The sequence below is a fragment of the Eptesicus fuscus genome, chromosome 10, assembly GCF_027574615.1.
Source record: "Eptesicus fuscus isolate TK198812 chromosome 10, DD_ASM_mEF_20220401, whole genome shotgun sequence".
Classification (NCBI taxonomy): Eukaryota; Metazoa; Chordata; class Mammalia; order Chiroptera; family Vespertilionidae; genus Eptesicus; species Eptesicus fuscus.
The window spans coordinates 41,905,447-41,924,335 of record NC_072482.1 but is presented as its reverse complement, the minus strand read 5'-3'; the positions used below and the strand labels follow the sequence as shown (position 1 = coordinate 41,924,335).

The 18,889-nt window shown below is 43.9% G+C and overlaps 1 protein-coding gene across 2 annotated transcripts in view; it reads left to right on the top strand.

Moving 5' to 3' along the window:
- Positions 1-590: 590 nt before the first annotated feature.
- The window catches only part of ME1 (malic enzyme 1), a 165,730-nt gene continuing 147,431 nt past the window's right edge, over positions 591-18,889 (top strand). The window contains exons 1-2 of one of the 2 annotated variants that reach the window (XM_054721755.1): positions 791-849; positions 5,447-5,657. Coding sequence is in view for 1 of the 2 variants with exons in the window: in XM_008144029.3 (XP_008142251.2) it covers positions 772-849 (78 nt within the window). In the remaining variant the exon portion in view is untranslated. Of the gene's footprint in view, positions 850-5,446; positions 5,658-18,889 lie in introns of both variants that reach the window. The other variant, XM_008144029.3, reaches the window with a different exon arrangement.

Genomic DNA, 18,889 nt, shown 5'->3' with positions numbered 1-18,889 from the left:
AGACCTGTGCAGCGGCGCCCCCGCTCTCCTTCTCGCCTTTGCCCCAGTTCTACTTGGGCCTGGGCTTTCTGGGTCAAGGTTGGGTTCCTCCTGCCTCCTGCTCACGGGCATGGCCGGCATCCAGGGCTGTGGGGAGGGCGCTTTGAAAGAGCCTAGCTGTAAGGGAGAGCTGGAAGTCTGGTTCGCAGCAGTCAGCGTGGTCGTCTGCAAACACCCCAGGCTCCCCTCCCCTCGGTGCCCCTGCAGCAGGTCGCTCCCCGCTCCCGGCGGCTCTGCCAGGGGTGAAGGCGCCCGCGTGGCCAGGGGGCCGGCGGGGACACCGGCCTCACGCCCCACGTGGGCCTCCGGGACAAGGAGGGCATTCAGTGCTCCCCACGCCGACACGCCCACGCGGAGAGGCCCGTCCGGTCCTGGCCGTGAGCGCGACGGAGGTGGTAGCGGGGCTGCAAGGCGGGGGGGAGCGACTCCCGCGGCCGCCCGCCTCGGCCCCGCGCGCGCCTCTCCCTCCTCCTCGCTCGCCAGCGCGGCGAGCTCCGGCCATGACTCAGCGTTTCTCCCGGGCTGTCCGCTGGGGACACCGGCTCCTCGCCGGCTCCTCCCGCGGCGGCCACCCCCTCTCCCCTCCCACGCCTGCCCCCGGGCGCGGGCCGGGCCCTGCCCCTGCGCGGCCGCCGCCGCACTCGCACTCCGCGCCGGCGCCCCAGCAGCATCCACGGCCCGCGCCGCGCGCCTCCCGCTCCGCCCGGCCGCGCCGCCCACCCAGCGTCCACCATGGAGCCCGCCGGCCCTCGCCGCCGCCACACCCCCCAGCGCGGCTGCTCGGTGCTGCGGGACTCCCGCCTCAACAAGGTAAGCCCCGGGGCCCCCTGGTAGCCCGCGGCCCGGCTCCTCCGGCTCCTCCGGGCCAGGGGCAGGGGCAGGCACCGCCCGCCCGGCCCGTGCCCTCCTCGGGGAGTCGCCCCTCCGCCCGCTCCTCCTGGACGGTGCCCACCGGGCGGCCCGAGGCCCTGGGGCGACCTCCGTGCCTCGGAGGCGGCGGGACGGAGGGGGCCGCCCACTCGGGCCTGTGCCCGGGAAGGAGATGGGAGCGGAGGGTGGTGCCTCCGCACCTCCTCGGCATCCCGGTTTGGGATGAGAGAAGATGTAACTTGTTTATGGGACTTGACGGCTTCTCTTCTCCAAAGCGAGGGCCAGGCTGCGGGAGCGGAAACGGACCCCGTGTGTTTGTGTGAAGGGGGCCGGGAGGCGGGTCGGCAGTGCTTGCCACTCCCCGCCGGTGGCTGGACGCTGTGTGGCCGTTCCTGGAGGCTCCCCGGAGAGAGTGGCCCTGCTGGTCCCGCCTGGGCCACGGGAAGCCCTGGAAGCCCAGGCCTCTGGGTTCGGTTCGGTTCCTGGGGTGACACAGTGAAGAGCCCCCCCCCCCTCCCCCGGAATGCACGGTGGGTGGCCTCTGCCTTGGACGCTGCGTGGCCGGCCCTAGACATGGGACTGTGGGTAAAGCCATCTCTACTTTTTCAGTCTGGCCTTCTGGAAATTAAGATTTTTTAAAAAAATTATTGTTAAAAGGAAAATTCAGTGTACACTGTTCAGAGAACCTTTTGCAGATCCTGGTAGGATTTCATTTTTCTTCCCAAGTATTGTAGTATAATCCCCTAAGACTTCTTGCAAATGAAAAGCACCTCAAATTTTATAATTTGCTTGTGCAGATACTAAGCAGCCACGGTTATGGTACAGCTGGGTGTGTCTCTGGCTGGTTCCTTTTGTGTATGTGTGTGCTTTTGACATCTCCTTTGTATTTAGCACATGGAGAATGCACCAGTCAGCACAGGGATGAGTTTAGTGATTTTGGTTGTCTCTTTACTGGACACTCTTTTGCTTTAGGAACTGGGCCTTATTCCCTGCCCTGCCCCTCCCACCCCATCATGTTGCTGGTGATTTTGTGTGCGTGTGTGTATGTAAATGTGTGTGTTTTCCAATTTTAATTTTCAATTATAGTTGACATTCAGTATTATATTAGTTCCAGGTATAAAACCCAGTGATTAGGCATTTACGTAACTCTCAAAGTGATTCCCCCAATAAGTCTAATACCTACCTGCCATCATATATCTATGTAATCTATATAATAAAAGCCTAAGTGACCATTACGGCAGAACGACCAGAAGGATCGACCAGTCTCTATGATGCGCACTGACCACCAGGGGGCAGACGCTCAACACAAGAGCTGCCCCCTGGTGGTCAGTGCGCTCCCACAGGGGGAGTGCCGCTCAGCTAGAAGCTGGGCTCACCGCTGGTGAGCGCAGCAGTGGTGGCGGGAACCTTTCCTGCCTCTGCGGCAGCACTAAGGAGCAGTGAGCCGGGTGGTAAGGAGCGAGGGGTCCCAGGCTGCGAGAGGGCACAGGCCAGGCTGAGGGACCCTGCCCCCCCCCCCAAGTGCACAAATTTCGTGCACCGGGCCTCTAGTAGTTATTATAATATTACTAGAGTCCGGTGCATGAAAATTCATGCACTGGAGGGGGGCGTCCCTCAGGGGCAGAAGGTGACCCGGCGATCAGGGGAAGGCGACACCCTCATCACACCTCTGCTGCTGCCACTGCCAGCAGCACAAGCCTTGGCTGCCCTGGTTACCTGAGCCTCAGGCAGCCCTGGGCGGCTGGGCAGCCACCATCCGAGGCTTGCCTGCACCTCGGGCCGGCCCTGAGTGTCTGGGGCACTGAGAGGACTGGGGGACTCCGGAAGCAGGTATACCATGTCATCACTTCGGTTGCTGCACACTTGCCGCCCCAGCAGGGCTGAGAGGACTGGGTGCTGCCATCTTGTGGCTCTGGGCACTGCCATCTTCAGGGCATGGCAGTAAATTAGCATATTCCCTCCTTATTGGCTGTGGGTGATGCCATCTTTGAGGGCAGGGCAGTCAATTAGCATATTCCCTCCTTATTGGCTGTGGGTGTCTCCATATTTGAGGGTGGGACAGTCAATTAGCATATTCTTTCCTTATTGGCTGTGGGTGCTGCCATCTTTGAGGGTGGGACAGTCAATTAGCATATTCCCTCCTTATTGGCTGTGGGTGTCACCATTTTGCAACAGCGTGATGGTCAATTAGCATATTCCCTCTTTATTAGATAGGATAGGATTGACTATATTCCCTATGCAGTACTTTACATCTCAATGACTATTTGTAACTGCCAATTTGTACCTCTTACCCCCTTCACCTTGGTCACCTGCCCCCCCCCCAACACCCTTCCCAACTGGCAACCATCAGTTTTTCTCTCTGTATCTATGAGTTTGTTTCTGTTTTGATGGCTTATTTTTTTTTTTAGATTCCACATATTAGTGAAAACATATGGTATCTGTCTTTTTCTGTCTGAGATATTTCATTTAGCATAATGCCCTTGAGGTCCATTCATGCTGTCACAAATGGAAAGATTTCATTCTTTTTATGGCCAAGTAATATTCCATTGTATGTATGTACCACTTTATCACTTCGGTTGCTTCCATATCTTGGCTACTGTACATGAAATTCATTTTTTTTCTCTTGGTTAGCCTTTGTTTTAAAGTCTATTTTGTCTAAATGTTGCTACTCCAGCTTTTTTTTTTTTTCGCTTCTATTTGCATGAAATATCTTTCTTCATTCCTTTAGTTTTTGTGTGTCTTTCGCTCTGAAGTGCGTCTCTTGTAGGCAGCAAATGTATGTGCTTTGTTTTCTTCTCTATTCAGACATCATATGTCTTTTCATTGGAGCATTTAATCCAATTACAATGAAAGTAATTATTGATAGGTATGTAGTTATTGCCATTTTTTTATTCATATTTTTTTGTTTCTTCATTTTGGCTACCTCCCTGTGTTTGTTTGTAAATATTAGGTAGATCTGCTATGTCTCCCAGTCTTGATGGGGTAGCATTGCATAGTAGATGTCCTGTGGGGTCTAGTGCTGCAGACTCTCTGGTCACTTGAGCTGGGTGCTCCAGGCATGTCCCTTGTGTGAGTTGCATGCCCTCCTGTTGTAGTTGAGCCTTGATTGCTATTGGCAGGTCAGTGGGTGGGTTTGACCCTGAGGTTGCCTGGTTGTGAGGACTGGCCATGGCTACAGTGGGTGAGGTGTTGTGTGGGGGCTGACCCCATGGAATGGGATTTACTTTAGGGGACTCTGGTGCCTGCCAGTCCACTCTTGGGGTGTGTCGTTTATGGTGCTAATTGGGTGGTGCTCTGGTGAGGTCTGAAGTCGTCCCCTTGATGTGTTGGTTCTAGGGCCTCTCGGGAGGGACTACAGTGTAGGCCTAGGCTAGCCACTATCTGTGTCCATCCTGGGGACACCTGGTAGGAGATGCAACATGGTTTGTGGTTGGTAGCTGCCTGTGCTGGGCTTGGAGCTGCCTGGGAGAAGCTATGCTGCGAACCAAAGCCTATCACCACGAGTGCCTGGCTTGGGACTGCTTAGCAAGAGGTATAGGTTACATGGAGACCAGTTGTTGTTTATTTGGGGTTTGTGGATTTTTGAGAGATTTTTAGGAAAGTCGGCACAGTGGGTCAAGGTCAGCAGCATATGAGGAACAGCTGCAGAAAGAGGTTCCTTTGGTGCATGGGTTGGGTGGCTTAGGGGATCTCAGAGAATCACCTGGGTGGGGAGAGAGGGGTGTTAGGGAGGTTAATGGAGACTCATTTTTGGTGCCCACCTGTCATTTATGTGTGGGGAGAGCTCAACAAAGAAACAGTGGAGCCTGTTAGTACTTTAGTCCCAAGAGAGCTGCCCCCTCCAGCCTCACCCTGAAGCCAGACAATTCCATTCCCTACATTTCCCTGGCAATTTTCAAGCTGCTGTCCTTGAGCTGGCAAGCGTTTTTGAGCTACTGAGTCTGAGTTCGGGCCCTTTGAGAGGACATTTTCACAACTAGTTGTTGTTGGGACGCCTCTTCTCAGCACTGGTGCTCAGGGCTGGGAGCCCAGGGTGGGGCTGGGACCCCTCACTGTTTAGTGGGGACCTCTACAGCCAAGATATCCCTCCTGATTCTGCCACAGGTGGCTGTGGGACCAGCCTGTTTCAGGTCTCTGCCCCTCCTACCAGTCTTCAGGTAGCTTCTGTACTAGTATATCCTTGGTTATGGTTCTGTTCAGCTAGTCTTGAGATGGTTCTCAAGGGTGGTTGTTCTGTAATTTAGTTGTAATTTTGATGTCTTGGGAAGAGGTGAACACAGCATTTACCTACTCTGCCATCCTGACAGGAATTCTCTGCTGGTGATTTTTAAATTCCGTTTTAATGGCTTCTAGACTTGTGATTTCTTTTATTTAATAAATTAGTGTGAATTCTTTGATTTTTGTGGTGACAGACAACTTTTACAAATCTATGATTATTTAGCATTTGTGGTCATAAAGCAATATGAAATTGTAAATACTTCAAAATGAATTTAATTGCTAGTTTGATTTTTTTTTCTTCCTTTTTATTATTCTGCAGGTCTGGACCTATTTTCAGTAGAACAAAGGGAAAATTTGATGTGACAAAACAATTTGTTACTTTCATGTGTAGCTTCCTTCTGTTTATGACCAAGTATGGATCACCACTTAAAAGGACCACGTGAGTGGTATAACCTGTTTGAAATCCTCAAGTCAGGGGCAAGAGTGTCTGTTCTGAGTAGGAAGATGGAATATGCACTCCCTGAGCAAGAGTAATTATGCCTTTACTATTTACATCAAGAATTTATTATATTAAAACCCTTTTTACTCCTGTTCATCAATAAGGATTAATTTCTACTTAAGAATCGTTGTACCACAGAGATTTTCACCAAAGGTGGAAAGGTGCAGCATTAAGAACACATTTTTTGAATTTGTAATTGAACTTTATTGGCTGCATTGTATCAAATTGGATTTAAAAAACTAATTCACCAACAATGGGAAGGTTAATGGAGTAAACTATTCTTCTTACTCAGTGGTGTGGTACCTCATGGAGTGGCAATATCCTCATATATAGGGTATCCCAAAAAATTGTATACACACACTTTGAATAACTATAAAGGCAGTGTTTATTAAAATACATTTCATTTTCAAAATTGAGCTATCAACTGTTCAAGTGTATATATGTATGTATGTATGTGTGTGTATATATATATATATATATATATATATGTATATATATATGTATATATATACACATATACATATATATATATTTTTTTTCTTTTTTTGAACACCTGTCTACTACTGAAACCATAGTTGTGGAACCTTCTTGATCTGCCCTGAACTCTGAAGACTTCTAGGCCTTTAAGTTTTTGGCTAGTTCAGGAATTCATATTGATTTTCATGACAACCTTGGCTCCAAAGAAACACTAGTATTTCTTACGGTCCTATAACACCTCAGCCTGTCACCTAAATATATGAAGACTTCTTCAGCCATAACTCACACCCTACTTTTTGGGTAACTGAAAGTTTTGCTAGTTTTATTTTCGGTATTGTAGTCTATCCTACATCTAAGTATGAGAGAAATGCCTTAATCAGTTAGCATTTTTCTTTATGTTACTCTTCTGTTATCCAAGTATTTATGGTATGTTGTTATTTTCTGTTTTGAATGTAAATTCAGTCTGTCAATTAGGTTTATATCTTCTCCAAATTTATCTCATTAGTTCCCCAATTTAGCCTTCCACTTAAAATATATATGCTGAATCTCTTACTTAATATTTTTCTTTTTGTCTGTGTGTAAGTCCTACAATTAAAATGTCACTAGTTTATGTAATAATGGTCTCTCTAGAGAAGACTTTCCTAATCATATTAGTCCTATTATCATTACTTAACAACTTTCTTTTTTAAAAAAAATGTATTTTTATTGATTTTAGAGAGGAAGGGAGAAGGAGAGGGAGAGAAACATCAATGATGACAGAGACTCACTGATTGGCTGCCTCCCATATGTCCCCATTTGGGGATTGAGCCCACAACCTGGGCATGTGCCCTTGACCGGAATTGAACCCGGGACCCTTCAGTCCACTGGCCGATACTCTATCCATTGAGCCAAACCAGCTAGGGCACAACTTTGTTTCTTATGTATACAGTTGCACCGCATCAATTTGTATTTATTGCATTGTATTTTTTAAATTTTGATTATTATAGGGCAGGAATCATAATTAGTATAGAATTTTGCTCAATGAACATTAAATAAATGTTTTTGAAAATAAATGGTGCATATTTTTATTTTTTTGTCTTCAAAGAGTACTTAGCTTTTAAAGCAGGTAGCTTTTCTTTTTTCCTGGTGCATATTAAGTTTATCAAGGCTAATAAACTACCTTTAAGAGCAGTAATTTTGAAAAGAGTGATGGCAACAAATGATATTTCTGTGTGGTATGGAAGGGGAGCATATCAGAATCTCTAGCCTTAGTTTGAAGAATTATATTTAATATATACATGTTTAATATAATAACATATTTCAATATGGGAAAAACTTAATTTAGTTTTCTATAAAGATAAAGTATAGAAAAAATGTGAGAGTATCTTCAGTAAGCTATTTTGTAGATATTGACAGACTGATCCTAAATATTTATTTATTTATTTATTGCTTTTAAAGGGTAATTTGGACATTATCCTAAAACATTTACACTCTTTAATGTAAATTTTTGAAAGTAAATTCACATTGAAGTCTAAGCTCAGCTGATTCTGTATACCCGCATATTGTGTAATGGAATATAGTCAGAAAAGTTGGAATTTGGTTTAAGTCTGACCATCTATGATATTTTAATTACTTGCTGGAGAACTTTAGGGAGATGCTTTATATTGATAAAAATCAGGGTTAACAGGAAATGTGATCTAATTTAAAAATAAAAAACCTAAGACAAATAGGATATTTCTTCTTTGGTAATAAATCATGTATAATTCTTACTATTTGCATATACTTAAATATACATCATTTCAGGTAGATATCATCATAGCATTTGAGGTGGTTATTTTTGCCTCTATTATGTTATATGTGCTTATATAATTTAATGTTTGTGATTTTCAAGTATATCTTCTGATTTAGGTGAATGTGTTTAAAATTTTTTCTCAGGAATTTTCATGTGACTAATAATGTTTCATAAATCACTCTTTAAGATTCTACACACACCCTGGCCGGTTTGGCTCAGTGGATAGAGCGTCAGCCTGCGGACTGAAGGGTCCCAGGTTTGATTCCAGTCAAGGGCATGTATCTTGGTTGCGGGCACATCCCCAGTAGGGGGTGTGCAGGAGGCAGCTGATCGATGTTTCTCTCTCATCTGATGTTTCTAACTCTCTATCCCTCCCCCTTCCTCTCTGTAAAAAAATCAATAAAATATATTTTAAAAAAAGATTCTAAACACGATAAAAATAATCACACTTATTTTTTTTAATTGTTGACAGTATTACAGATGTCTCCCATTTCCCATGCTTATTTTCCCCTCGCTCTACCCAGCCTCTACCCACCTTCCCATGTCTTCACCACACTATTGTCCGTGTCCATGGGGTATGCATATCTATATATATAAAAGGCTAATATGCTAAGTGTCCCTCCCATGATCCGACCTGTCACTATGATGCACACTGACCACCAGGGGGCAGGCACTCAATGCAGGAGCTGCCGTAAGGCACACAGAAAAATGGCACCGCAGTCCTGGTGCCCACAAAGCAACACTCGGCTTCCCCCAAGTGGGACACAGGCCCCGCCACCACCCTGGAGCAACAGACCACCAAATTGCAGCCCACACTGCCAAGACCTCGTGGTGCAAAATGCAGCCCACAGCTCAGCCCAGCCCAGTCCCAAAAGGTGGCTGTGGGCACTAGGTAATGATGTCACATAGCAACGCCCGGCTTTCTCTCCCTAGCAACTAGCCTCCTTGCAGTTTCTTCAGCCCAGGAACATGACTTGCTTTATAGCCAGGTGCAAACATTTCACACTTTAATCAAATGTCTGTGAAGCATTTTCCTGTGCCTCATCTCATTTGATCCTCACAGAAGTTCTGGAGTAGGTAGATAGGAGACTTGGTGGAATCCTATTTCCTTTTCATTAGCTGGAAAACGGAGATTTAGAAAGTTTAGAAACTTGACCTGACTGAAAAGAAGAAGAAATGGTGCACCTTGAAAATTACTTCAGGTTTTCTCACTGCGCAGAATATAGTCAAACACTGCTGCAGTTAGATATTTTACCCTTTGTTCTCCCTGCGTGATCTACAATAATAATCTGCTTTGTGTTGATATTTACTGCTGTGTTGCTGACAATTAATTACCTAAAAGAGAAGATGGGGCACTTCACTGGACTGGAAAAAGTTTAGCTACATCAGAAAGCAGGTCTAATTAAGTAAGTTTACTCTCTATGTGTAAAAGGCTAAGTTGACTCACGCATGTGCAATACATATAAAGCTCTCACTGGCACCAATTGCACGTTTTGGTCTGTCATTGTCAATTGTGAATTTGGTTGACACTTTTATTATAGAGAAAGGGTGAATAGCGATATTAAAATATTTCTGATAATTAATTACCTTTCAATGTGCATGAATCCGTGCACTGGGCCACTAGTAAGTATGTAAGTTCTTTGGCTTATCTCTCCTTGTCCCCCCTCCCACATGGAAGTATGTCAGTCTAGTCTGTTCCATGACTCCATGATTTGGGTCTTAATTTGTTGGTCAGTTCGTTTTGTTCATTAGATTCCACAAATAAGTGAGATCATGTGATATTTGTCTTTCTCAGGTTGGCTTATTTCACTTAGCCTAATAGTCTCTAGGTCCACCCATGCTGTCCCAAGGGTAAGAGCTTCCTCTTTTTTACAGCTGCATAGTATTTTGTAAATGTCCCACAATTTATTAGTTTGCCTTGTTTTTCTATGTAATGCTAAAAAAAGAAAACAAAAACCCACTAATTGATAGTTATATCATAATTTACTTTTGCTTACATGGTTTCCATATCTTCAAGATTAAATAATAACATGACTTGCAAGTAAACCTCCAAAAGACATCACTCTTCAATATTTTAGGCAGTTTGATCCAGTTTCAGTTAGTGAGAGTGTTTCATCAAAGTCAGTTTTGGTCAGCATTATTAACTTGAATCCAAAAAATTAGCTTCTGGGCAAGGTCTTTTGTTAGGTGTTTGTGTCCTGGCATGTCAAGACCTAGTTGGTTGTATTGTAGGGAAAGGAAAGAGAAACAAGTCTCATGACTATGAAAGAAAGGTACCTTAAACCTCTTTTTTTTTTCTTCAATGTAAACTATATTTTACCTACCACAGTTATCTAGAATTTTTTCAGCAATATGAGAAACTGATATATCACTTAACTTGGAATCCCACTGATGTTGAATGCCATTGTAATGCACACGTACAAGCCATATGCCTCCATACATGTCTATTACTTAGCTTAGTTGAAACAACAGTGATAGTATAGGATAGCACAAAAACAAAATAATGTACTTTAATGAGTAGAAAGATGAGTTTGCTTTGAGAACTGAGACTGGTGATGGGGAGTACAGTAATATTAAAGAAGTTTTCAAAATCGACATGACCAAATATAATTATGTAGTCTCCCTTGTCTATGGGGGATACATTCCAAGACTGATGGTATCAAACCCTATTTTTACTATGTTTTTTTCTATACATACCTATCTTTTCATTTAAAGAAAGCACTTACAACTTCTCTGTGGCATATCTGAATTGCCAGCATCACTACTCTTGCATGTTGGGGCTATTATTGAGTAAAATAAGGGTTACCTGAGCACAAGCACTGCGATACTGTGACAGTCATTCTGATGGCCTCGATGGCTATTAAGTGACTAGCAGGTGGGGAGTGTATACAGCAGGGAGACATTGGACAAAGACAAGACTTAGGTTCTGGATGGGACAAAACAGGCTGTAGGAAATTTCATCACACTACTCAGAACAGCTCGAATTTAAAACTTATGAATTGTTTATGTCTGGAATTTTCCATTTAATATTTTCAGACCACTCTTGACTAAAACCACAACGAACCCTGTGGATAAAGGGGGACAACTGTAGATTCAAGATTGCCTAATTTGGCCTATTTATTACTTTATTATTTATGTTACTGAGCCAACTCAACAACTTTGTTGCAGGTCTAGTTAGTCAGCAAACAGTGTGTCTTATGTGCTTATAGCCAGAAAGAAATTGAAACTTGGTTAATAAGCATTTAATTTTATTTTTACTTATTCAAAATCTTGCTTATATTTACTTCTTACACATGATAACTATAACATAATAATATGACAGAATTGAGAGCAAACATATTGGTCATATAAACCAATAAATATAAATGAGAATAACTCACCTATAAATAAAATTGTTTTCAGATCGTTTCACAAAGCACAGACTATACTGCATATAAGAAATACACCAAGAACAAAATGTTACAGACAGGCTAAAAATAAAGAAATGGGAAAATGCAAGCAGCAAGAAATCAGAGTTATCCTGAGATCAGACAATGTAAAAGTTAGGTCAAAAAGCATTAAATGAGATGAAGTATTATTTATAATGCTGAAAGATGCAATTCTGAATGAAGTTATAATATCTATGTACCAAATAAGACAGTAGCCACCTTTATTCAAAAAGACACTGCAGGACATGCAAAGAGAAATAAAAAAAACACATCAATAATAGAAGACTTAACATATCTGACTCAGTGCAAGACATATCAAAGGGCCAAAAAACTGTTTCCATACGAAAATTTCTTCCTCAATTTCTCACAAAAGTTATGCTTTTCCAAAGTATGAGATAATTTAATTGGGAAATTGAAAAATGTACTATAATCTTCCTTTAGGAATCAAAGCTTGATAGATAACAGATATTACTGGTTTGAAAGATCCAATGACATAAGTCATAGGGAGGAGCTGAAAATGGTGACATGTAGAGTCAGAGGTTAAGGTCAACATTTTCTGGATCTTCACAGGAACATATAGGTGAGAAACAGTAGTGATCTAATCAGTCAGTTTTGGTTGTTGCCAATTTATGACAATGTCTGCCTTTTAATTTCTGAGTTTAGACCAGTGATGGTGAACCTATGACACGCGTGTCAACACTGACACGCGTAGCCATTTCTGATGACACACGGCCGCTGAGGCAGCCGCATGCTGAGGATGAAACATTTGCGAAATAATGTCTTTTCCTCAAAGTGACACACTACCCGAGTTATGCTCAGTTTTTTGGCGAAGTTTGACACACCAAGCTAAAAAGGTTGCCCATCACTGGTTTAGACCCTTGATACTTAATGTAATTATTGATATGTTTGGATTTCTATTCACCATTTTATTATAAGGTGTATGTTCCCTCTGCTTTTTATTCCTTTGTTTCTCCTTTCCTTCTATTTTTTTGTATTGTTTGAATATTTTTATTACCCTCTTTTAATTTACCCATTGAGTTTTGACAGTGTCTCTTTAGGAATATTTTCCACAATCTACTTAAAATTAACATCAATTTGAATGCAGATACTCTACCATCATATAGGTCTAATTACTTTCACCTGTGTATATTATAGTTGTTATAAGTATTATATCCACTTATTCATGCATGTATTACATAAAAATTTAAAAATGACATATAACATTATATAAGTTTCAGGTTTAAAACATGATGATACAATAGCCTATCTAATAAAGAGGGAATATGCTAATTGACTGTCACATCCTCACAAAGATGGCAGTACCCACAGCCAATAAGGAGGGAATATGCTAATTGACTGTGAAACAATATATATATTACAGGCCCGGTGCATGAAAATTCACGCACTGGAGTGGGGTCCCTCAGCCTAGCCTGCCCCCTCTCACAGTCCGGGAGCTTTCAGGGGCCGGAGGCGACCCAGTGATCAGGGTAAGGTGACACCCCATCACACCTCTGCTGCTGCCACTGCCGGCAGTACAAGCCTTGGGTCGCCAGAGGGCGTGGCTGGCCTGCAAACCACCACAGGCCCCTCACCCAGGCCACCCCACACCCCAAGGGAACCCCCACCCTGGTCCAGGACACCCTTCAGGGCAAACCAGCTGGACCCCACTTGTGCACCAGGCCTCTATCTAATCTAATAATAGACAAATATGCAAATTGACCGCACCTTTGCTACACCTAAGCCACGCCCACCAGCCAAGCCACGCCCACCAGCCAATCAGGATGAGTATGCAAATTACCCCAACAAAGATGGCAGCTAATTTGCATATCAAGACAGCGTACAAAGAAGCCAACAGCTGCAGAAGGGAGTAAAGCTTCGAAGAAGCAAGCAAGTGGGGGGTGGGGGGGGAGAGGGGCGGGGCGGAGGCGGGGCCGGGGGAGAAGGGCGGGGCGGAGGCGGGGCCAGGGAGGAGAAGGGCGAGGCGGAGGCGGGGCCGGGGGAGAAGGGCGGGGCAGAGGCGGGGCCAGGGGAGGAGAAGGGTGGGGCGGAGGTGGGGCCGGAGGAAGGAGAAGGGCGGGGCGGAGGCGGGGCCAGGGGTGAAGGAAAACAAGGGAGGGCTGGAGGAGAAGGCGGGGCGGGCGGAGCGGAGGTGGGGCCGGGGGCGAAGGGAAACGCGGGCGGGCTGGAGGAGAAGGCGAGTGATAAAGGTGGAGTGGAGGCGGGGCCGGGGGAGAAGGGAAACGGGGGCGGGCTGGAGGAGAAGGTAAGGAGGGGGACAAGGGCGGGGCGGAGGCGGGGCGGGGGAGAAGGGAAACGCGGGCGGACTGGAGGAGAAGGTGAGGCGGGCGAACAAGGGAGGAACGGAGGCAGGGTAGAGTGCAGCAGGAAATCCTATTGCAGGATTTTTTCCTGCAACGGGAAAGCTAGTCCTATCTAATAAAAGAGTAATATGCAAATTGACCATCACTCCAACACACAAGATGGCTGCCCCCATGTGGACACAAGATGGCCACCACAAGATGACCAGCAGGGGAGGGCAGTTGGGAGGGACCAGGCCTACAAGGAAGGGCAGTTGTGGGCAATCAGGCGAGCAGGGGGGGGCAGTTGGGGGTGACCAGGCCAGCAGAGGAGGGAAGTTGGGGGCGACCGGGCCTGCAGGGAAGGGCAGTTAGGGGAGACCCAGGCCTGCAGAGGAGAGCAATTGGGGGGGACCAGGCCTGCAGGAGAGGGCAGTTACAGGTGACTAGGCCTGCAGGGGAGCAGTTAGGCATCAATCAGGCTGGCAGGGGAGTGGTTAGAGGGTGATCAGGCTGGCAGGCAGAAGCAGTTAGGGGCAATCAGGAAGGCAGGCAGGCGAGCAGTTGGGAGCCAGCAGTCCTGGATTGTGAGAGGGATGTCTGACTGCCCGTTTAGGCCCGTTCCTACCAGGATCGGGCCTAAACAGACAGACAGACATCCCTTGAGGGGTCCCAGATTGAAGAGGGTGCAGGCTGGGCTGAGGGACACACACCCCCGTGCACGAATTTCGTGCACTGGGCCTCTAGTTGTAAATAATACTGCAATGAACACAGGGGTGCACATATCCTTTTGAGTTAGTGTTTTTGGTTTCCTCTGATAAATACCCAGAAGTAGAATTGCTGGTCATATGGTAGTTCTATTTTTAAGTTTTTGAGGAACCTGAATACTGTTTTCTATAGTGGTGCACCAATTTATAGTACATTTCTATCAATAGTGCAGAAGGGTTTCCTTTTCTCCACATCCTCATCAATACCTGTTATTACTTGTGTTTTGCATAATAGTCATTCTAACAGGTGTGAGGTGATATCTCATTGTGGTTTTGATTTTCACTTCTCAATGATTAGTGCTCTTGAGCACCTTTTCATGTACCTGTTTGCCATTCATATGTCTTCTTTTGAAAAATGTCTGTTTGGATCCTCTGTCCATTTTTTTTCAATCCTCACCTGAGGACATGCTTAGAGAGAGGAGAAGAGAGAGAGAGAGAGAGAGAGAGCGAGAGAGAGAGAGAGAAACATCAATGTGAGAGAGAAACATCTATCATCGATAGGTTGTCTCCTGTACATGTCCCAACCAGAAATTGAACCAGAAATCTAAGTATGTGCCTTCACTGGAATCGAACCTGCAACCTTTTGGTGTCCAGGACGATGTTCCAACCAAATGAGCCACACTCTGCCAAGGCCTCTGCCCATTTTTAATCAGTTTGGTTTTCTTTTTTGCTATTGTGTTTTATAAAAATATTTTTGATGTAATAATTTAATATAATATTTATAACTTGATTTTAACTGTTGTACTTATTTTGAAGATTTTAAGAGGGAAAGGATAATCTATTATAGTTACCAGGATATTTACCATTTCTATTGCTTTAGAGCAGTGTTGCTAGAATACCAATTGTTTTAGTTTTCTTTCATCTGAGAATGTCTTTATTTCACTTTCATTTTTGAAGGATTTTTGTACCCGTTACAGAACTCGGGTTAACAGTTTTTTTCCCTTCAACACTTCAAAAGTGCCATTCTTTTTATTCCACAAATGAGTGAGATCATGTGATATTTATCTTTCTCCGACTGGCTTATTTCACTTAGCATAATGCTCTCCAGTCCATCCATGCTGTTGCAAATGGTAAAAGTTCTTCCTTTTTTACAGCAGTGTAGTATTCTATTGTGTAGACATACCACAGTTTTTTAATCCACTCATCTGCTGATGGGCACTTAGGATGTTTTCAAATCTTAGCTATTGTAAATTGTGCTGCTATGAACATAGGGGTGCATATATCCTTTCTGATTGGTGTTTCTGATTTCTTGAGATATATTCCTAGAAGTGGGATCACTGGGTCAAATGGGGGTTCCATTTTTAATTTTTTGAGGAAACTCCATACTGTTTTCCACAGTGGTTGCAGCAGTCTGCATTCCCACCAGCAGTGAGGGAGGGTTCCTTTTTCTCCACATCCTCGCCAGAGCTTGTTGTTTGTTGATTTTTTGATGATAGCCATTCTGAGAGGTGTGAGATGGAACCTCATTGTTGTTTTGATTTGCATCTCTTGGATGATTAGTGACTTTGACCATGATTTCATATGTCTCCTGACCTTCTGTGTGTCCACTTTCGAAAGGTGTCTATTTAGGTCCTTTGCCCATTTTTTGATAATGAATAACATAAACTGATGAACAAAAATAGATCCAGAGACAGAGAAGCATCGAACAGACCATCAAACCTCAGAGGGAAAGAGCGGGGGCTGGGGGTAAGAGATCAACCAAATGATGCATGCATATAAGCATCACCAATGGACTCAGACACCAGGAGGGTGAGGGCTGTGCTGGGGGGTTGGAGTGGCCGGGGAGAGGTCAATGGGGGGAAAAAGGAGACATAGGTAATACTTTAAACAATAAAGAATTTTTTAAAAAGTTCCATTCTTCCTCCTGGTTTCCCTGGTTTCTGGCAAGAAATCTATAGTCATTCCAATTGTTGTTTTTCTCTGGCTCCTTTAAAGATTTTTTTCCTTTTGTTTTTAGTTTTTAACATTTTGAATATAATATTTCTGGGTTTGGATTTCTTTGAGTTTATCTTCTTGTGTTTTGCTGAGATTCCTGAATTTATAATTTTATGTCTTGTGCCAAAATGGATAAGGTTTTAGCCATTATTTTTCCAAATATTTTTTATTTCTCCTCTCCTTTTGGGATTCTGTTGATACAAACGTTATGCTTTTTGGTATTGCCCACAAGTCTTTGAGGCTGTTACTCCTCCCCCCAGTCTTGTTTTTCTCTTTGTTTTATAGATTGGTTAATTTCTAATGATCTATATTCAGGTTAACAGACTCTTTCCTCTCACATCTCCATTCTGTTCTTGAGCCTATCCAATGAATATTTTAGTTGTTATTGTTTTCAGTTCTAAAATTTCCATTTTGATTTTTATTGTTTTAATTTCTTAGCCAAGACTTTCTATCTTTCCAGTCATTTTAAAATATTTTGCTCTTATGGTTTGGGGCATGGTTACAAGATCTTATGATAAGTCCTCGATGACTCCATTACCTGTATCTTCTTGGGATTGATGCTTGTTTAGTTTCTTTTCCATTGAGAATTAATGTTTTTCTGTTTCTTTGTATGCGGAGTAATTTTTGCATGGATCTTGAACATTTGCATATTATGAGCTTATAGGTTTTAGTTAAATCCTAAGGAGAATACTGTTTTTTTATTTTTTATTTTTAGAAGCCACTCCACCCGGTTAGTCAGTGTGTAAGTTAGACCTAGCTTCCATGGGTGTGGTTCCAGTATTCCATTTTCAAAGCCTGCTTTGTACTGCTACTTGCATCTGTTCATCATGTGTACCATCTAGTGGCCAGTGTGGGTTTTGTGCAGGGGTTCACTGCACAGTTCAGTTCTCAAAGCGTTTGCTGTGCTTTAAGGTCAGATCGATACATGAATACCACAGAAGTGAGCCCAGGAGTTCATATACAACTTTAAGGGATTGCTCTTTGAGTTCCCTTCTCTGTGATTTCTCTGATACTATCTTGTCTCCTGCAGGTCCCCCTTTCCAGCCCACAAGACAGAAAACTGGGCCTTTAGTTTCCCTGCTCTGCTGTGTACTTCCTGCAGCTGCATTTGTATCTGGGGCCAAGTAACTGGAAGAGAGAGAAATAAGCAGCAGGCATTTGACCCATGATCTTGGGACCACTGCTCCTCTGGTTAAAAAGAATGACATTCCTCCCTTAGAATTTTCAACATCTGTGGTAGCCATGATCCTGCCACCCACTATGAGATTGCCTTGGGGCTGGGGCTGGAGAAAATGGAAAATAGCAGTGGATTTTCCTCCTCTGTGACCCTTAAGAGTCCATCTCGGGTTTTTTGGTGTGTCCACAGAGTGATCAAGAACATTGCTGCTTTGCCATCCTCAAGATCACTTCATAGTCCTGAGTATAGATTTATAGATATTATGTACATGTTCCCAGGTGACTACTGGAAGAATGAGAGAAACACTAGAAAACCCACTTTTCAGTGGAGTCAGCTGTCTTTAAGGAGTTTTCCCCACAATCATACAACATTGCCATTTGTAGTCACACGGCCACATCTAACTACAAGGGAGTCTGGAATCATAGTCTTTTACCTGATGCGTTGCTGCCCCAAATAATGTAATGGTTCTCTTACTGGGGAGGAAGGGGAGAACAGATGTGGCAGACAATTAGCAGTCTCTGCTATAGCCAGAGCTGCCAGAAACAGGCTAGAGAGTTAATACATATAAAAGACAAATATGATTACAATATGCTTAGCGATTGAGGGAAGTGGCTTTAATAGTTATTAATATTTTAATAGCCTTACAGTTTCATTATATAAAAATAAAAATATACAAAAATGTAAATATCTTGAGGCTATGGACCATGTTTGACATATCACTGTTTCATTGGTTTAGTGCCTATAAGCATTGTGAGCAGACACTCAAAAAATATTTGTTTAAAAATATTTGGTGAATGTGATGATGAATTTTGTGTGTCAACTTGACTGGGCCACTGGATGCCCAGACATTTTGTCAAATATTGGTTCTACACCAGTGCTGGCGAGGATGCGGAGAAAAAGGAACCCTCGTGCACTGCTGGTGGGAATGCAGACTGCTGCAGCCACAGTGGAAAACAGTATGGAGTTTCCTCAAAAAATTAAAAATGAACTCCCATTTGACCCAATGATCCCACTTCTAGGAATATATCTCAAGAAATCAGAAACACCAATCAGAAAGGATATATGCACCCTTATGTTCATAGCGGCACAATTTACAATAGCTAAGATTTGAAAACAGCCTAAGTGCCCATCAGTAGATGAGTGGATTAGAAAACAGTGGTACATCTACACAATGGAATACTACACTGCTGTAAAAAAGAAAAAATATCTTATCCTTTGAGATAGCATGGAGGGACCCGGAAAGTATCATGCTAAGTGAAATAAGTCAGTCAGAGAAAGACAAGTATTACACAATCACACTCATATGTAGAATCTAAGTAACAAAATAAACTGATGAACAGAGTGGATCCAGAGACATGGAAGCATGGAACAGAGTGCAGAATCTCACAGGGAAGGTGGGGGAGGGTGGGTG